The sequence below is a fragment of the Xenopus tropicalis genome, chromosome 9, assembly GCF_000004195.4.
Source record: "Xenopus tropicalis strain Nigerian chromosome 9, UCB_Xtro_10.0, whole genome shotgun sequence".
Lineage (NCBI taxonomy): Eukaryota > Metazoa > Chordata > Amphibia > Anura > Pipidae > Xenopus > Xenopus tropicalis.
Window position 1 is genome coordinate 72,086,865 of NC_030685.2, and position 16,604 is coordinate 72,103,468.

At 40.5% G+C, this 16,604-nt stretch overlaps 1 protein-coding gene across 2 annotated transcripts in view; it reads left to right on the top strand.

Moving 5' to 3' along the window:
• Positions 1-16,050, top strand: part of dpp4 (dipeptidyl-peptidase 4) — a 60,438-nt gene extending 44,388 nt beyond the window's left edge. Inside the window, exons 19-27 of one of the 2 annotated variants that reach the window (XM_012970411.3) lie at positions 136-234; positions 1,025-1,094; positions 2,188-2,382; positions 3,838-3,892; positions 5,110-5,209; positions 5,767-5,831; positions 9,993-10,065; positions 10,402-10,475; positions 13,419-16,050. In XM_012970411.3, the coding sequence (XP_012825865.2) occupies positions 136-234; positions 1,025-1,094; positions 2,188-2,382; positions 3,838-3,892; positions 5,110-5,209; positions 5,767-5,831; positions 9,993-10,065; positions 10,402-10,475; positions 13,419-13,517 (830 nt within the window). In that variant the 3' untranslated portion in view covers positions 13,518-16,050. 2 annotated transcript variants of the gene reach the window in all.
• Positions 16,051-16,604: the final 554 nt, after the last annotated feature.

Sequence of the window (16,604 nt, forward strand, 5' to 3'; positions counted from 1 at the left end):
ACATATGACTTGTCATTTGTTGAAGGGAAGCATTAAGAGTAAATGAAATTACTTGACACAAAGGCACTTGTGACTTATGATGCATTGTTTTCTTTACCTAACAGCTAATTTGTTGCCTTTTCTCCTCTATTAAAGAAATGCACATTATGGAAGATAATGAAGAACTGAAACTTCTGCTGGATGAGGTTCAGATGCCCACAAAAGAAAATAAATCTATCATAATAGATGGCTTTGGTATGTTCCTTCATTGCGGGTATCCTTTACAGACTATAGACATGTAGACATATAATGAAAATGCACATTAACAGGCGGAATACACCACAACATGAGGAAATAGGAAATGGAATTAGAAACACATGATAAAAATTAGGCATGTACTTATGGTGGCTGTCATGGAATGGGTTTGCTATAATACTGGGGACACTCAATTTTTATGAGTCTGTGAATGAATATGGCAGATGATTATGTCCATCGGGGCTAAGTAGTAAGATGCAGCAGAAGACAAGTCCTATGAAAGCCATCAGCCATCTTTAATGTTACCTCTTCTTAGGGTGCAGGCACATGGAGCTACTTAGTAGCAGCTACTTGTCACAGCTACTACATCAGAAAATACCCTGCCATAGACAATACTAAGAAGTGCCTCTCATAAAATGGACGTAGAGACAATTATTCATAAATGGTCTATTTCTGTAGCTATGACAAGTAGCTGCTACTAGTAGCTTTGTGTGTCTTCACCCTTAGACTAAACAAACCACCAAGGAGTATGAAGGACTGTGCTTCTGTTTGGTCTTCAAAAGCAAGTCCTTGATAAATTGCATAGCTCTGGAAACCCTGCTGTAAATTAAACCAAAATAAGATTAAAATCTTGAATTCAGCCAACTGGCTTTAACAATACAAATGAAATATGTAATTTGTGAATCTGTCGCCACACAATTATTTCTTTGGAAAAGAGGAGCGTCTATGTGTGTGTAGCACAAAGTCTTGGATCACAATTTAATTAACCGAACCCCTTTTTTTGTTTTAGAATTGTGGTATCAGCTGACCTTACCCCCAAACTTTGATAAATCAAAGAAATACCCTTTGCTGATTGATGTGTAAGTACTCTCAGTACTGCCAGTTTGATGGATAATGCTATTAAATGCTATTAAACAAATAAATACAATGCCATGTCCTTGTATAATACTTGCCGGCACAGCTAGAAGATACTGGGTCTCAAAGCAAAAAAAAGGCAAAGAAATGAAAATAATACCGTAGAGCATTTCCAGTTGATAAAAAATGAAGGGTCTACATGATGCTTCTGCCAAAAGTTATCCCAGAAAAGTGTGCCCCCTATCCAGGTGGGCCCTGGGCAAATGCCTCTCTTGCCCATTTATTAAATTGGCCCTGCCTCCATGCATAAAGCGGGCCATGAAGAGTTGTGGAAAGTGATCCATCACTGATGTTGCTGTACTACAGTTCCCAGCATGCTTTAATCCATTTTTAGTATTTTGGTAGCGCTGCACAATTTGGGAGAGCAACATTATTATTACAAGCTTATATACAGTTTACTCCTTGGAGCATCAAGATAAATGAAAAGGAAAGTCATATAGGCATATTCACTAGGTGGATGCCAATTTGTTAGACAATACCGAGTGACAGTAATTGGACCTGGGCTTGCAGCCCGTTGAAAATTGCACTGACCCAGGGTACCTTATATGGAAGCATTGCATGTCATATTTATCCAAAGGGTTTTTTGCACCATGTATGCACACTACTACTACTGGTTCCCAGCGGTGCTTGTTTATTGGTCCAAGATCAATACACGTGCAATATGGGAGAATATTCAAATTCATGCTTCTACGTATGTGCACGGTGCTAGACCATCACATGGTGGTATTGCTGGGAAATTGATCAGAGATGGTGGCACAGCACTCCAATAGTACCTTTGGGCAGTGCATTTTTTACTGAAGAAGAGTACCAACCCAGGGCCCAATGTTAGAAATGAAATTCACTAGGGGGTTGCCTAAGAAGTTATAAAGTCAAACTGCTAGGTCAGTGCTCCAAAGGCCAGTTGGACTGTGTTCAAGTAAAAATGGGCCCCAATCTTTTCCTCTGGCCAGCACCAGTGCAGTTATTAATAACAACCAATCATCAATTCGTCTACATTCAGAATTACAACTTCACTTTCATCATTATTCGTCATTATAGATACGGTGGGCCGTGCAGTCAGAAGGTAGATCAATATTTCCGGCTGAACTGGGCTACATACCTGGCGAGCACAGAAAAGATTATTGTGGCCAGTTTTGATGGAAGAGGGAGTGGCTACCAAGGTGATAAAATCATGCACCAATTATATCATAAACTTGGGACTCTGGAGGTCCAAGATCAGATTGCAGCGGCAAGGTAAGTTCAAAGCTGGAATCATGTAGATTCTGTTCGTCTGATCCTGTCTAGTTATATGGCAAAGATTTTAGCTATACATTCTGTTAACAAGGCTTTCAGTGTATATCTAGAATCTCTACCAGTCACAGTGGTATTGTGGCCCTTAGCCCTGTTGGGAAATGACACATAAGGAGATTAGTCGCCGTGCGGTGGTGCCTTATCTCCTCTCAATGCTTTATACCTGCAATAATGTAAATGATTTAAACATGTGGATGCATAGGTACATAACAGAAACCTAAAACACATATGTAACCCTTTCTTGGCACACTCACTTATTTTGGGCTGTATTACTTGCTTAGTTCAGGAGATTTGGTTCCCTTATGCAGATAAAAGGTACTGGGACTTGGAGCTTAGCACAGTGCCTCCACCTAGTGGACACTGAGGAGCACACCTCAAGGGGATTTCCACTAGGAAATAATCACACACAATTTGCAGCAAATATCAACTTTATATAACTGGGTGTAATATAATTATAACATGCAACACAGTATTAACCCTGCTTTGGAAACCTGTGGGTTTTACTCACTACTGGCTCAGTCTCTCTGAGGATTCAGTCCCACACTCCACTCCTGCAGGAAATACCCTTTCCCAGTTCAGTCCTGGCAAAGTCCCTTCCCCAGAGCTGTTTCAGTTTCCCCAGGTAGCGCTACCTGCCCCAAAGTACCTCTCCCTTTGGAATAGGAAGTTGTTCCCACGTATCAGGCACACAAACACCTGTCCTCACACAGCGGACACACACAGGAGACTCTATACCTTTCCCTCAGATGGATCACTCACTTTGGGATCCACAGGGTTAAGGTCTCTGACTGCAGTGCAGCAGATCCCTCTTTAAAACTGGCACAGTCTTTACAATCACTGCTCACTGGATCTCTCTATCTCAACTCATGGCAAAACAGGGGCTCCCTTTTATAAACTGCTGGGCCCGACCCTGATTTTTGGCTCCAAACCTAGGCACACCTCTCCCAGAAGTGCACTGGGACATCCAGCCAATCTGGTTCCTCCCCAGTCTGTAGCCAGGCGGGATGATGTTACAGACTGAGATACAGGGGAAAGAGCTCTCTGATCCCCTACACATGTTTGCAAAAAACTATATGGCAGTGGTGCCCCTTGACTTACCAGCGATGCTACTATGGGGGAGAAGATAGAATTTAGTGTGCTCCTTCCACAACATAATCTACAAAATGGAACCTGATTTTACACCAAGCACTATACCAGGTCACATGTTGGGAGAATGGTGGTTCAAAGGGATCAAACATGACCTAAAAATGGTGGCATAGATGCACAGTGTCGTCTATAAACCTACCGTTGCACTTTATTGTTTTCGTGTAGGGTTAGTACCTTTTATCTGTTTTGCTTTAATACAAGGACACTATGAATAATAAAGACTTATTATGGTTCTGTGTTTTCCCAATGAAGGTATTTTATAACCTTGGGCTTTGTGGATCCAAAGAGAATAGCTATTTGGGGATGGGTAAGTATGTATCCAATACAATATCAAAAGTATCCTGCTCTAAACTACTTAACTAGTACCACTCACCAATTAGGGCCGTGGCAGACGGGGAGATTGGTCGCCACGCAACAAATCTCCCTTGTTCCGGGCGACTAATCTCCCTGAAATGCCATCCCACCGGCGAGAATTTAAACCTGTGGTGGGATGGCATACACGGTGCCGAAATCGGCAACGTTTTTCCTCTCAAGGCAACTTTCGGCAAATCGCCGCGCCACGTATGCCATCCCACCGGCGATTTACATTCTAGCCGGTGGGATGGCATTTCAGGGAGATTAGTCGCCCACAACAAGGGAGATTTGGGCAACATCCAAGGGGTTGGTGAGCAACATGTTGCCCTTGAGCCACTGATTGGGGATCACTGCTGTACACTGACGGGAATCAAGATGGTGGCTTAACGCTCACTAGAATTATGTTACTTGCTGGTGCATTTTTCAGCAAAGATCCAACTGTTGGGTCTGCTCTGTGCTGTCCCCAGCGATTAATCCTTATCCTCTAAAGCAGGGATCCCCAACCTTTTTTACGTGTGAGCAAAATTCATATGTAAAAAGACATGGGGAGCAACACAACCATAAAATATGTTCCTTGAGTGCCAAATAAGGACTGTTGTTGGCTATTTGGTAGCCCCTATGGGGACTGGCAGGCTACAGGAGGTTCTGTTTGGCAGTACTCATGGTTGTTTATGCAACAAAACTTGTCCCCAAGCCAGGAATTCAAAAATAAGCCCCTGCTTTGAGGCCACTGGGAGCAACATCCAAGGGGTTGGGGAGCAACATGTTGCTCACGAGCCACTGGTTGGGGATCACTGCTCTAAAGATCACTGCTGAAGTTTTTTTGAAACTCTGTTCCAGTGGCATGTTTATTGCAAAAGGATCCCCCTGTGGGAAGCCTACCTTCTCTGTGCACCCCCTAATTGTTCTACATACTAGTGGGAAGTGTAATAGCTGAGGAATTTAGTACCTAGCAACCAATCAGTGACATTTACAACAGATCACTCATTTACTGTGTATAACCTTCACACTGATAACCTTTTCACTTTTCATTCCACTCATTTTATACTGTATATATGGGCAATTCATCATCAACAAAAAAGTTCCTATATTTTGCTTTCAAAAGCCTAATCATTGCCTAGAAAATAGAAATGGAGATGTAGTATGAATGTCTGCCTGTTTTCTTTCCAGTCTTATGGTGGCTATGTAACATCTATGGTACTTGGAAGCGGAAGTGGATTATTTAAGTGTGGGATCGCTGTGGCCCCAGTATCAAGTTGGGAGTATTATGGTACGTGGTTCCAAACAATTCCCCGCAACTCTCCACATACAAAATATCTGTACTAGATTACTAGCTATTACCCTTGTGCTCCTGTCCTTACAAAAATCTTCATGTTATTTTTTGGGATGAAACTCCCCTTAGGTGTTTTCGTTGTAAATAAGTTTAATTGTTGTATTGAGCAATGGAAATTATAAGGATAAACCATTATTCTGACCTCCTTCGGTTCTTCAGTGCAAGTGTGGGAGGAGGGAAAGGTATTAATCATAATCACCCTGCTAGTGAAGCTCCTGTATAAATAATGTTGTTGACTTGAGGATCAGGCAACAAACACAGGGAGGCAATGGCTCCCATTCTATACAAACAAAACCATGGGCAATTTGCTATTTGTAATTAAAAAAAAAAAAAAATGTAAAAATGTAACTACTTTTTGGCTAATGCTGAATAAAGGACAATATTGATGTCTTAAGTTGGCCATATAATAATTATTAAGTTTTTTGACAGAACTAGTTGTCATTTAATGAATCAAAAGGTTTTCTTAGTTTTATTTCTTCTTTTGTCTTCAACAGATTCTATTTATACAGAAAGGTATATGGGCCTTCCTACACCAGAAGATAATCTTGAGAATTATTTGGTAAGGAAATGAGTCTTTTGTTGTGCCTTACATATGTGACAATGCATGAGGTTAGGTAGGTAGAGCCTATAAGGATTCTCATAGCTTCTACCTATGTGTGCTGTATGTGATGGGGGTTGTGTGGGCAGAGTTGGGTGGTGGAGGTGTGGGCGGAGTTGGGTTGTGGAGGTGTGGGCGGAGCTTGGAGATAGATGACGTTAGGGGAACCATCAAGTTGGTTGCAGAACAAGTGTGCAGATAGAATAGGAACAGCTTAGCCAACATGGTCACCCTACTAGTATTGACAAAATGGTGGACAGTGGACTAACAAACTGTCTCTTGTACTTATTCCTCTGAATCAAGAGCTTTGCTAGGAGAGTTGGATGGTAACACAGATTAGTGATGAGCTAATCTGTCCCATTTTGCAACCTGCTTTGATGAGACCGTGAAACGTTTTTTGACTTGACCACAAATGCAGATGCCGAATTTCGCTGCAAATGCATGTGTGCCAAGAAAATTTGCTCATTGCTATCACAGATTAATGAATTAAAGAAGTTAAAGGGATACCATCACAGGAAAACATTTTTCTTTTCAAAATGTAACTGTTACTAGCATCCTTACAACTGAATCCTGTATTGAAATCCATTTTTCAAAAAAGCAAACAGATTTATATTTAATTTTGAAGTCAGGCTAGACCCAGGAGCTGTCATTCGTGTGACTTGTGCTCTGGTATCCGAATAGCTCCCAGTAGGTATCAGAAGAGCACTCAATAGTAGGAAATCCAAGTCCGGCTTGGGACTCCCCCAGTTACATGGGAGTAGGAGAAACAATAGGTTACCTGAAAGCAGTTCTAGTGTGTAGCACTGGCTCCTTCTGAAAGCTCAGACTCAGGCACACTTTACTGCTGCGCTGCAAGTTGGAGTGATATTCCCCCCCCCCAGCAGCCGATCAGCAGAACAATGGAAAGTGAGCAAGATAGCAGCTCCCAGTAGGTATCAGAATAGCACTCAATAGTAAGAAATCCAAAAATCCAAGTCCAGCTTGGGACTCCTCCAGTTACATGGGAGTAGGAGAAACAATAGGTTAGCTGAAAGCAGTTCTAATGTGTAGTGCTGGCTCCTTCTGAAAGGTCAGACTCAGGCACAATGCACTGAGATGGCTTATTTCACTTATTCTCCCCTCCCAGTTAGGGATATTAATGGAAAATTCAGTAGGGCTGTATATCAAATAATTGATAGGTACAAGAGTGAGTTAATTGGTTCACAAATTGTGCCTATTAAGTGCTATACAGTTAGCACTTAAGCCTACCTGCAGTTCTTGCAAGGAGTGCTCTGTACTTTTGTGCCGGTTGCTGTTACTGGGGTACAAGGGAGCGCTGTACTTGATGTTCGGCTTGACCAGGCAGCAGCTGCAGAGCGTTTCAGGTTGCTCTTGTGGAATGATGTGCTAAAAAGGGGCATGGAAGGGGATGCCTGCTCCACCCAATTGCTGCCCCTAACATGGTAGGACCAACTGGCCCCTTCCTATGTAGCATTCACTGTGAGGCAAAAAATAATTAGAGGAGACTGGTGCTTGGTGGACCAATCCCACAGTCTTTGGCAACTGCTTTTTTCACATAGCCCCTACCATACTTGAGCAAAAGAACTCAGGTTTCCTTTTATTGTTTCTTTAATTGTTGTGTGAAATACATAATGTTTCCATTTATGAATGCGACCAGAGCTGCCATAATTCCTCTCAAAAAAAAAAAAAAAAACCCAAAACAAAACATAGATTGCAATAAAATGGCAGAATGTCTTTTTGGCTAGAACAGCCAATGACGGAATATTTGCCATAGCAGCCCCCTTTTGTTCAGCTTTGCAAGCAAATAAACTGGAGGGAGTTCTGCCCAGCACTGTTCTGTCTCAGATCAGCAGTAGCCTTTGCAAATATATGGGTCATCAGTGTTTAAGGAGGTAAAATAAAAATCTGTTTTTGTAATGTAAATAGTTGTGCAATGTTAGGTTCAGCCAGCAGGTGGCACCAACCCCAAAGGTTGGTCTGCAGAGGAAATCCCCAGCAGAGGCCTATACAAGGAAGTGCATCAGGTAGGCACATCCTATTTTAGCCTGGGAACTTCTTTGTGACAGGACTGAAGGCCAAATGGGAGACTTGATCCCTTTAGGGCTACTAGGGGCATATTTATTATACTGTGTAAAAAACGGCGAGAAAATTCGCCACACATCGCCAGGCTTCGCCGTGTAAAAACGGCGTAAAATTGGCGTAATTTTTTACGCGTTTTTCTTCCACCGGAACTTATGGAAAATAACGGCGTAATATCCGGCGTTCAGACGGCAATCTCTTCCATTTATTTTACACAGCTTTTTACTCGGTTTTTTCGGCGAATTAGCTTTACACAGCATAATAAATACGCCCTTTAAGTGTAGAGTAGTTGGGCATGATATCACTCTAGTAGTGAAAGCAGTGACTAGGTTAGCCAGAAACCGCATTTCGTTGAGGAGGAGTGAATATTTTGGGGTACTGTGTGCCAGATAGGAAATTTGAGCGTTCAGGTGAAAGTTAGTGGAGAACCAATTAGAGGTTTAGGCACACTATGTGGGACACTGCAGAGAAACAGGGGAAGGTTTATCAAGGAGAAGAGCTAATGGCGCTCTGCCTGAGCGTTCCTATAGGGGCCATGGAGGCTTCAGGAAAGGCAGTGTGAGAGAATCTGCTGGAGTATTTATTGTGCAACTGAGATTCTTGAGTCGGCAGCAAGTTCCCCGGTCTGGAACCTGCCTCCTTGCAAAAAGCTGCTCAGTAAAAATGTGCCTGGTTCATTGCATAACCATATATAAAAGCTGACAATGTAGGAAGGGGCCCTACTGACTGTGCCTCCTATGGTCACGTGACTAAGGCAGATGTGTCTCTCTCCCTAGTTTCAGCCATGTTCTCAAGCTAAATTACACATGCAAGAGAATTCTCCAATCATTCTTGCCATCTCTTCATCTACCATCTCACTTATCTACCATTTTCTGCTTGCTCCTATTACTTGTAGCCAGACTTCCAAAGGGCAGATATAGTGCTGTTTAGAGCTAGAAAAATGAATTTTAATTCCTTCCTGTGGAGTCACTAGCCTAGTCGGAACAGACCACTAGGAAAAATAGACAATTTTATTGTGCAATGTTCCTCTAAGAATCCACCTCTGTGGGTGTAGAACTACAGCTCCCATCATGCTTTTACCCATGATAACAAGCTTTCCTATGAAAAGTACATGTCCTCCTTTAATTGTGTTAGTCTATTAAATGTAGTACAGGTATGGGACCCGTGGGGTTTTCTGGATAAGGGGTATTTCTGTAATTTGGATCTCCTACCTTAAGTCTGCTAAAAAAAAGGATTTAAAAAAGTAATTAAACCCAACAGGACTATTTTGACTCCAATAAGGAGTACTGTTTTATTATTACAGAGAAAAGGGAATCATTTAACCATTAAATAAACCCAATAGGGCTGTTCTGCCCCCAATAAGGGGTAATTATATCTTAGTTGGGATCAAGTACAGGTACTGTTTTATTATTACAGAGAAAAGGGAATCATTTAACCATTAAAAAAACCCAATAGGGCTGTTCTGCCACCAATAAGGGGTAATTATATCTTAGTTGGGATCAAGTACAGGTACTGTTTTATTATTACAGAGAAAAGGGAATCATTTAACCATGAAATAAACCCAATAGGGCTGTTCTGCCCCCAATAAGGGGTAATTATATCTTAGTTGGGATCAAGTACAGGTACTGTTTTATTATTACAGAGAAAAAGGAAACCATTTTCAAAAATGTGAATTATTTGATTAAAATGGAGTCTATGGGAGATGGCCTTTCCGTAATTTGGACCTTTCTGGATAACGGGTTTCTGGATAAGGGGTCCAATACCTGTAGTAGCTCAGAAATACAATGGTAGAAACCACAAATTACAAGTTGTCACCGTTTTATAATTGAGAAAATACACACGTGCTGAAGGTTAGCATTGGCCTTCCAGAACCACCCCCCATCATGGACACATCTGTTTCTGCCAATCATGTTTCGGATCTATTTTTAAAAGATTCTGTAAAGTTCTTTCATAGACTGCGCAATAAGTTTATTCCATTATTTTCATATCTGTGTATAAATGAATATGCTTTTCACTGTTCATATGCGATTTTCTGCTTTGCAGAGTTCAACAGTCATGGCTAGAGCACAGAAGTTTAAGGATGTTGAGTATCTTCTGATACACGGCACAGCAGATGGTAAGCAGCAGCTAATTAGTCTTGTAGCGCCAGTGACAGATTTCCAGCATCAAAACTGACAAAACAGAATTTTGACGGCCAAATGTTGCATCAGTGGCCGAGAATGAAATGTCGTTACTTTAGCATTAATTTGTCTGCAACTGTCTATGATTAGTAAAGCAATTATTCCTGAGATGGAGAGACACTAGGAATTGCCGTGATGAGAAAAAATACCCCTTTGTGTATTGGCAGAAAAATATTTATAGACTCCGGAATAAGATTTTTTTTTTTTTTGTTTCAAATCCCATCGCAGGTGAAGTTTTAAAGACTAATTTTACTTTTTGTTGTTGCTTTCAGATAATGTCCATTTCCAACAGGCTGCTCACATTTCAAAGGCTCTCGTTGATGCACAGGTGGACTTTGACACTATGGTAAGCGTTGGTCTGCTGCATTGAATTCTGGGATCATTGTCATGGACTTGACTATTGATTGGGCAATCTGTGCATAAACACACAGGTTCTCTTCAATCTCTTGCCTCCAACGTCTCTCCCCGCTGCTGTTCCAGTAGTTGCTTATCTACAGTATATCTACATAAATGCCATTGTACCCAAGGCTATGTCAGTATTGAGGCTATTTACTTGCACCCAAACATGCTCATTGCACTTCTGTATAGTTGTTCTGAGCATCCCTTTGTTTATTTTCCACCATACAAAGATCTGTGTGTACACCTGGGGGGCGTTTACTAACTAATTTACTTACTAATTCATATTTTGTTGCGGTAAAGCTCAAATTTTTTGATGCAAAAGATTTTTTTTTTCAATATTTATGCATCAAAACTGTGACAAATGCGAACAGGGTCATACCGGGGGTGCAGGGCCCTCCCGAGCTACTGCCTCAGGGGCCCCTACACCCCCCAATTGGCCCCCTGCTGTGACCTTCAAACCCCCTGCAGGGGCCCCCACTACCTGTCTAACTCCGTCCCACCACATTGGGGTTGTTTTCCCAGTGTCCCAACGGCCCAGTTCGACCCTGAATATGAAAGTAAAAATACGCCATCTAAAGGCTGTCAGTCATGTAGAAGTCAATGGCAAGTGTCCTTTTTCAATTAGCCATTTTTTTTTTGCTTTGTGGTTTTAGATTTTTGGGGGTTATGCTTCATTTGTGCAACAATATGAAAGGCAGTTTTAATCACTCGGCATTCATGGTTTTAGAGAAAATTAGCTTTTTATTTTTTGTGGTTTCAAAAACCTCCAACACCACGAAAATAAGAATGTATCAAGTCTCTCTGATACAAGGGAACCCTGGAGCTACTGCCATACTCAGTCTCGTGGGAATTCCGGGGTTCCCCATTCCTAGAGTTGCAACAACACACTGATGCCATTTTCACACTGGCAGTCGTAGTACAGAGTGCAGCGTGACAGTCTCCCAAAAATCTTTCATGTTCTTTTCAGTACAATTATTGAAAGTAATGAGGTGCTAATCTGTCTTGTTTCACTTTAACGAAAAATCTGCGAAATGCATTGCGTCTACCAAATTACTTTTTTTTTTTTTTTAATGCAAAATACATTAAAGCCAATGGGTGTTTGTCGCACACCAAATGCATAGTCAATGGACATTTTTTTGCATTGTTTTTCTTGCATTTTTTGGCAATTTCTTTTCAAGCCAAATTTTTGCTGCAGTTTTGTGAAACAAATTGCCAATGGCAATGTGTAATTTATCCACAAATCCATGCCTGCTGAAATAACTTGCTCATCACTAATTAAGTCTGGAACTTGTCTTTTGTCTAGAAAAAATTTATTTATTATATTTCCAGTCAAATTTTTTGAGCTGAAGTTTTGGGACACGCAGCTATAGTAACTACTGGAGTGCACAGCAGGCTTTATATTTCCATATCATAATGCTGTTCCCTATGTCTTGATATACAGTCTCTTGGGGACCCATTTATTAACATTTTGATTTTGTGGTTTTAGAGGTTTTTGAAGCCAGGAAAAAATTCATTTTCTCTTAAACCATAAATGCTAAGTGATTTTATTAAGGGTCACAACTCCCCAAAAAAACCTCAAAGCAGGAGGCAAAGAAACATTAGCCAATTGACTTCATGTCACCATTAATTTCATGTCCTCAACAGATTTTAGATGGCAGTGTTAAAGGTCCCCATACACAGGCCGATAGTAGCTGCTGATATCGGTCCCTTGTCCCAATCGGTCCCGTGTATGGGCAGAACCGAGCAGCCTGGCCAACAGATATCTGGCCTGAAATTGGCAGGATCTCGATCGGCCAGGTTAGAAAATCCAGTCGGATCGGGGACCGCATCGGCTCGTTGATGCAGTCCCCGAAGCGATTGCCCCATGCCCGCAAATGGATTATTTTTTTTTTTTTTAGCTACTTGCTACCCGATATCGCCCACCCGTAGGTGGGGATATCGGGTGAAGATCTGCTCGCTTGGCGACATCGCCAAGTGAGCGGATCTTAGTATATGGGGACCTTAACACAACAGCATTGCTGAAATAAAAGGTAGCAAGACTGAGCATTGTGGGTAAAGTACTAAGTTCAAGTGTGGTCCCGGGTTGATCTTTGTTTTACCCTACCCACCCATGTATAATGCTGAATGGAGACTTAGAACAAATAAACCTTCCACTAGACTTTTAATGTCTGTAAGAAACTTCCTGTACCAAGAACGATCTGGAACAGCACCGCTTATATTCTTATTTAAAATGCTTTTATTGCACACTTCTTAGGGAATTTCAGCAATGTTTCAGGCCATGTGTGGCCGTTTTATATAAGCTGTAATGCCCTAAGAAGTGTGCAACAAAGGTTTTTTAAATAAGAATATAAGTAGTGCTGTTCCAGATCGTTCTTGGTTGGATAAACCGATGGGAAGTGGCCATTGGAGAACCTGCACTATTCCAAAATAAATTCAAGGTGCCGTGCTGATCTACAAATAAATTCCTGTACAAAATAAGTTACAGGTATGGGATCCATTATCCAGTAACCTGTTATCCAGAAAGATCCATAGACTCCATTTTAATCAAATAATTCAGCTTTTTAAAATTGATTTCCTTTTTCTGTATAATAAAACAGAAGCTTGTACTTGATCCCAACTAATATATAATTACTCCTTGTTGGAGGCAAAATAATCCTATTGGGTTTAATTAATGTTTTATTGATATTTTTTTTATTTTTGTAGACTTAAGATATGGAAATCCAAATTACGGAAGGACTCCTTATCCGGAATACCCTTTGTCCCGAGCATTTTGGATAACTGGTCCTATACCTGTATTAAGAAATTGCAAATTGCCTTGCATGATTTCGGAAATAATGACATGTATATCTGCTTTAATTCTTAACATTTTCTATTCTCTGCTTTCCCATAGTGGTACACAGACAAAGATCATGGAATTGGAGGAACAGCAAACAGACATATCTACACCCACATGAGCCATTATCTAAAACAGTGTTTTAACATCCAGTAGAGGCACAGAAGGGCATCTCACCAGTCACAAACTGTTCTTGGTCATTCAACTGTGAGTCTGGGCAAAGCAGAACGTTCACTGAAGTGAGAAAATCTCGAACTGCCTCTCCAAACTGCTGTATTTGGTGCAAATTGGTGCTTGATATCTTTCGAATGAAACAGATGTACCCACCTCCACTGGCACTGCAATCAGGGAGTTTTATTTACTCTATTCTATTGTTTAAAATTAGGCACCTGAAATAAAACCCTAAAATTTGATGGGGGATATTAGTAAGCTGCATAAAGGGTACAATGGATACAACTCTATAAAACAAACTGGGTCGTTCATTTGTGTTGGCTTTATAACATAATACATATACAAAGAATACAATCATTAAATAAAGTTTATTTTTTATGTCTTGCCCCATTTTGGTTTGTTTATACCATTTACTACATTCCCCCAAAACTAAACAGTTGATTATGTAATAAGGTCCAGTGCCCCCATAATAACCAGTCAGGCATTTGCTTTCATCATTCAATAAGCCCAGAATGGTCAGTCACTAACTGCATTGGGTTATTTGGGTTGCGCTACAGTTAGATTATTGGAAAGGGGCAAATGCAGCTTTGTATACTACATAAACCTCTTAGCGAATTGCAATCAAATACTCAAAAGTTGGTTGTGCATAGTCCTCTGAATATAGAGTTATATTTTAACTATTTACCAAAACAACTGCACTATGCAACAAAGACTACTCTATAATGTTAAATGTTTTTATCTGCTAATTTATGGGGAGGTTTTATCATAAATAACTCTGCCTTGCATTAGTCTTTATTGTGTAACTCTTTTCTCTTGTTATGGCTGCTATTTTATGCATTTTAATTTCTCTTCATTGTAGGAAGAACAGCTATTTAGTGAGAAGCTTGTTATACTGGTGGTTAATATTCTATCATTAGGCTGTTGATCCTTATCCTTATTCCTTGGATTAGATGGTGCAAGAGAACCTAAATGTCTGTGCAAATCTAGTAGAATATAAGATAAATATGCCTAGCAGTTATTCATTAAAACTTGTATATCAGGGATGTTAAACTACAACTGCCATCCTTCTGCAGCAGAAATATGTTGTGGTATGTACAGGGTTAGGGTTGGACCCAGACCCGATCCCCGCCAGCGTTCCCCCGATTATTCCTAGTTAAGTTTGAGATATGCACACTCGGGGAGGGGTGTGTGTGGGTGGCAGGGCCCCTGGGAATGTAGATGTCTGTAGTTTAGCAAAGCTTATGTACCATAAATTAATAGGTTCTACACCAGAACATCAAAGGGGTAATTTATAACCCCGGGGGGGTGCTAGAGCACTAAGGGGCACAAAAGCATGCCCCTTAGTGCCCATTCAGTATTCAGTTCAAAGCTCAGTCTGTAGGTCTCTGCACTCCAAAACAGAGTGTGCACAATTCCCCACACAGTGGGCAAGGTACCACAAAAAATGGCCTTTTTTGCACACTGTGTGGGGCATTGGACATGAGCCCTCATGTGATATGTGAACTACTTTAGTGACCAAGCCAATTATCAAATAGACTGCCTTGGTTTGTACTTGAACTAAGCTAGCCCTATTTTGTAGGCGCTCTGGTATAACTATGGCAAAGTTCTTCAAGCCCTACAAGAAGAAAGTAGGACCAGTTCTATCAAGAATTGACTCCAATCACAAATTTCACTGCCAATGCAAATTCTCAGATTGTAGGATGGTCTGTCCAAACTGACCCCCATGGTAACATACATACTCATGTAATACTTGAAGATGTATGTCACCATGTTGGCCAAACTTCCTGACTGGACTGTATGGCTGGCATAAGGTGATTTACACATTCACCAGTGTGACTAATTTTTTCATCTATGTTCTCTTTCTGATAGTCCAAGAACATGCACTCCTGGTGTCTCCTAAGGACACGTTTCAATAAGCAAATCTATAATTCCATTATACGTCTGGTCCCTCAGCTTGATTATTGCAGGTTAATTTAGATCACTGAGATCCTAACTGGATATTGATCGCTTGATCCTCTCGTTGAGATGCAGAACAGAACTCTGTGCCACTTTATCCAAAATAATTAGCATTTAACTGAGCATCCGGTGTTCCTCCATTGATGCTTAATGCTCATAGAATATAGCGCTACTGTGTGAAACCTGTCATTATGCTGTTGGTTGCAGTTGCTAGGTACATGGGATGCAATGACGCCAAATGCTGCGCCGCCACCAAGAAATGTCTGTTTTCTTTGTTAACACTAAATTACTTCTTGTACTCAAAGTTCCAGCATGTTAAATTAACCTAGTCCCCTACCTGTAATTGCCCATTATACCAACTGGAAGGTAAAGCACACCGGGAAACATCAAACTGTTCTGAATAAAATTATTTGAACACAATTGTTTTCTGAGCTTAAAAATGCTTCACATTTTTATTAATACATGGTTTACCTCAAATTGTTTTACATTTGGATCTCATGTAAACGTGTGCTGCTAAACAGTGTAATAAAATATTAAATATCAAACAATGGCTTTTATTTTATATCGCAGTTTTGTTTGTACTCATTTGTGTGAATCATCAAGGTTTTTATTATTCATTTAAAAACTTCAATGAAAAAAATGCTATTATGGGAAAAAGCAGAATTACAGTAAACAAGTGTAAATAAAAAAAATAAGACTAAGATTTGTAAGTTTATTAACAAAGGTAATAAATATATTACAGGTATGGGAGAATGCTTGGGACCTGGGTTTTCTGGATAAGGGGTCTTTTCATAATTTGGATCTCCTACCCTGCTAAATAAAGATATTCTAACAGTAATTAAACCCAATATGGCTGTTCTGCCCCCAATAAGGGGTAATTATATCTTAGTTGGGATCAAGTACAGGTACTGTTTTATTATTACAGAGAAAAGGGAATCATTTAACCATTAAATAAACCCAATAGGGTTGTTCTGCCCCCAATAAGGGGTAATTATATCTTAGTTGGGATCAAGTACAGGTACTGTTTTATTATTACAGAGAAAAGGGAATCATTTAACCATGAAATAAACCCAATAGGGCTGTTCTGCCCCCAATAAGGGGTAATTATATCTTAGT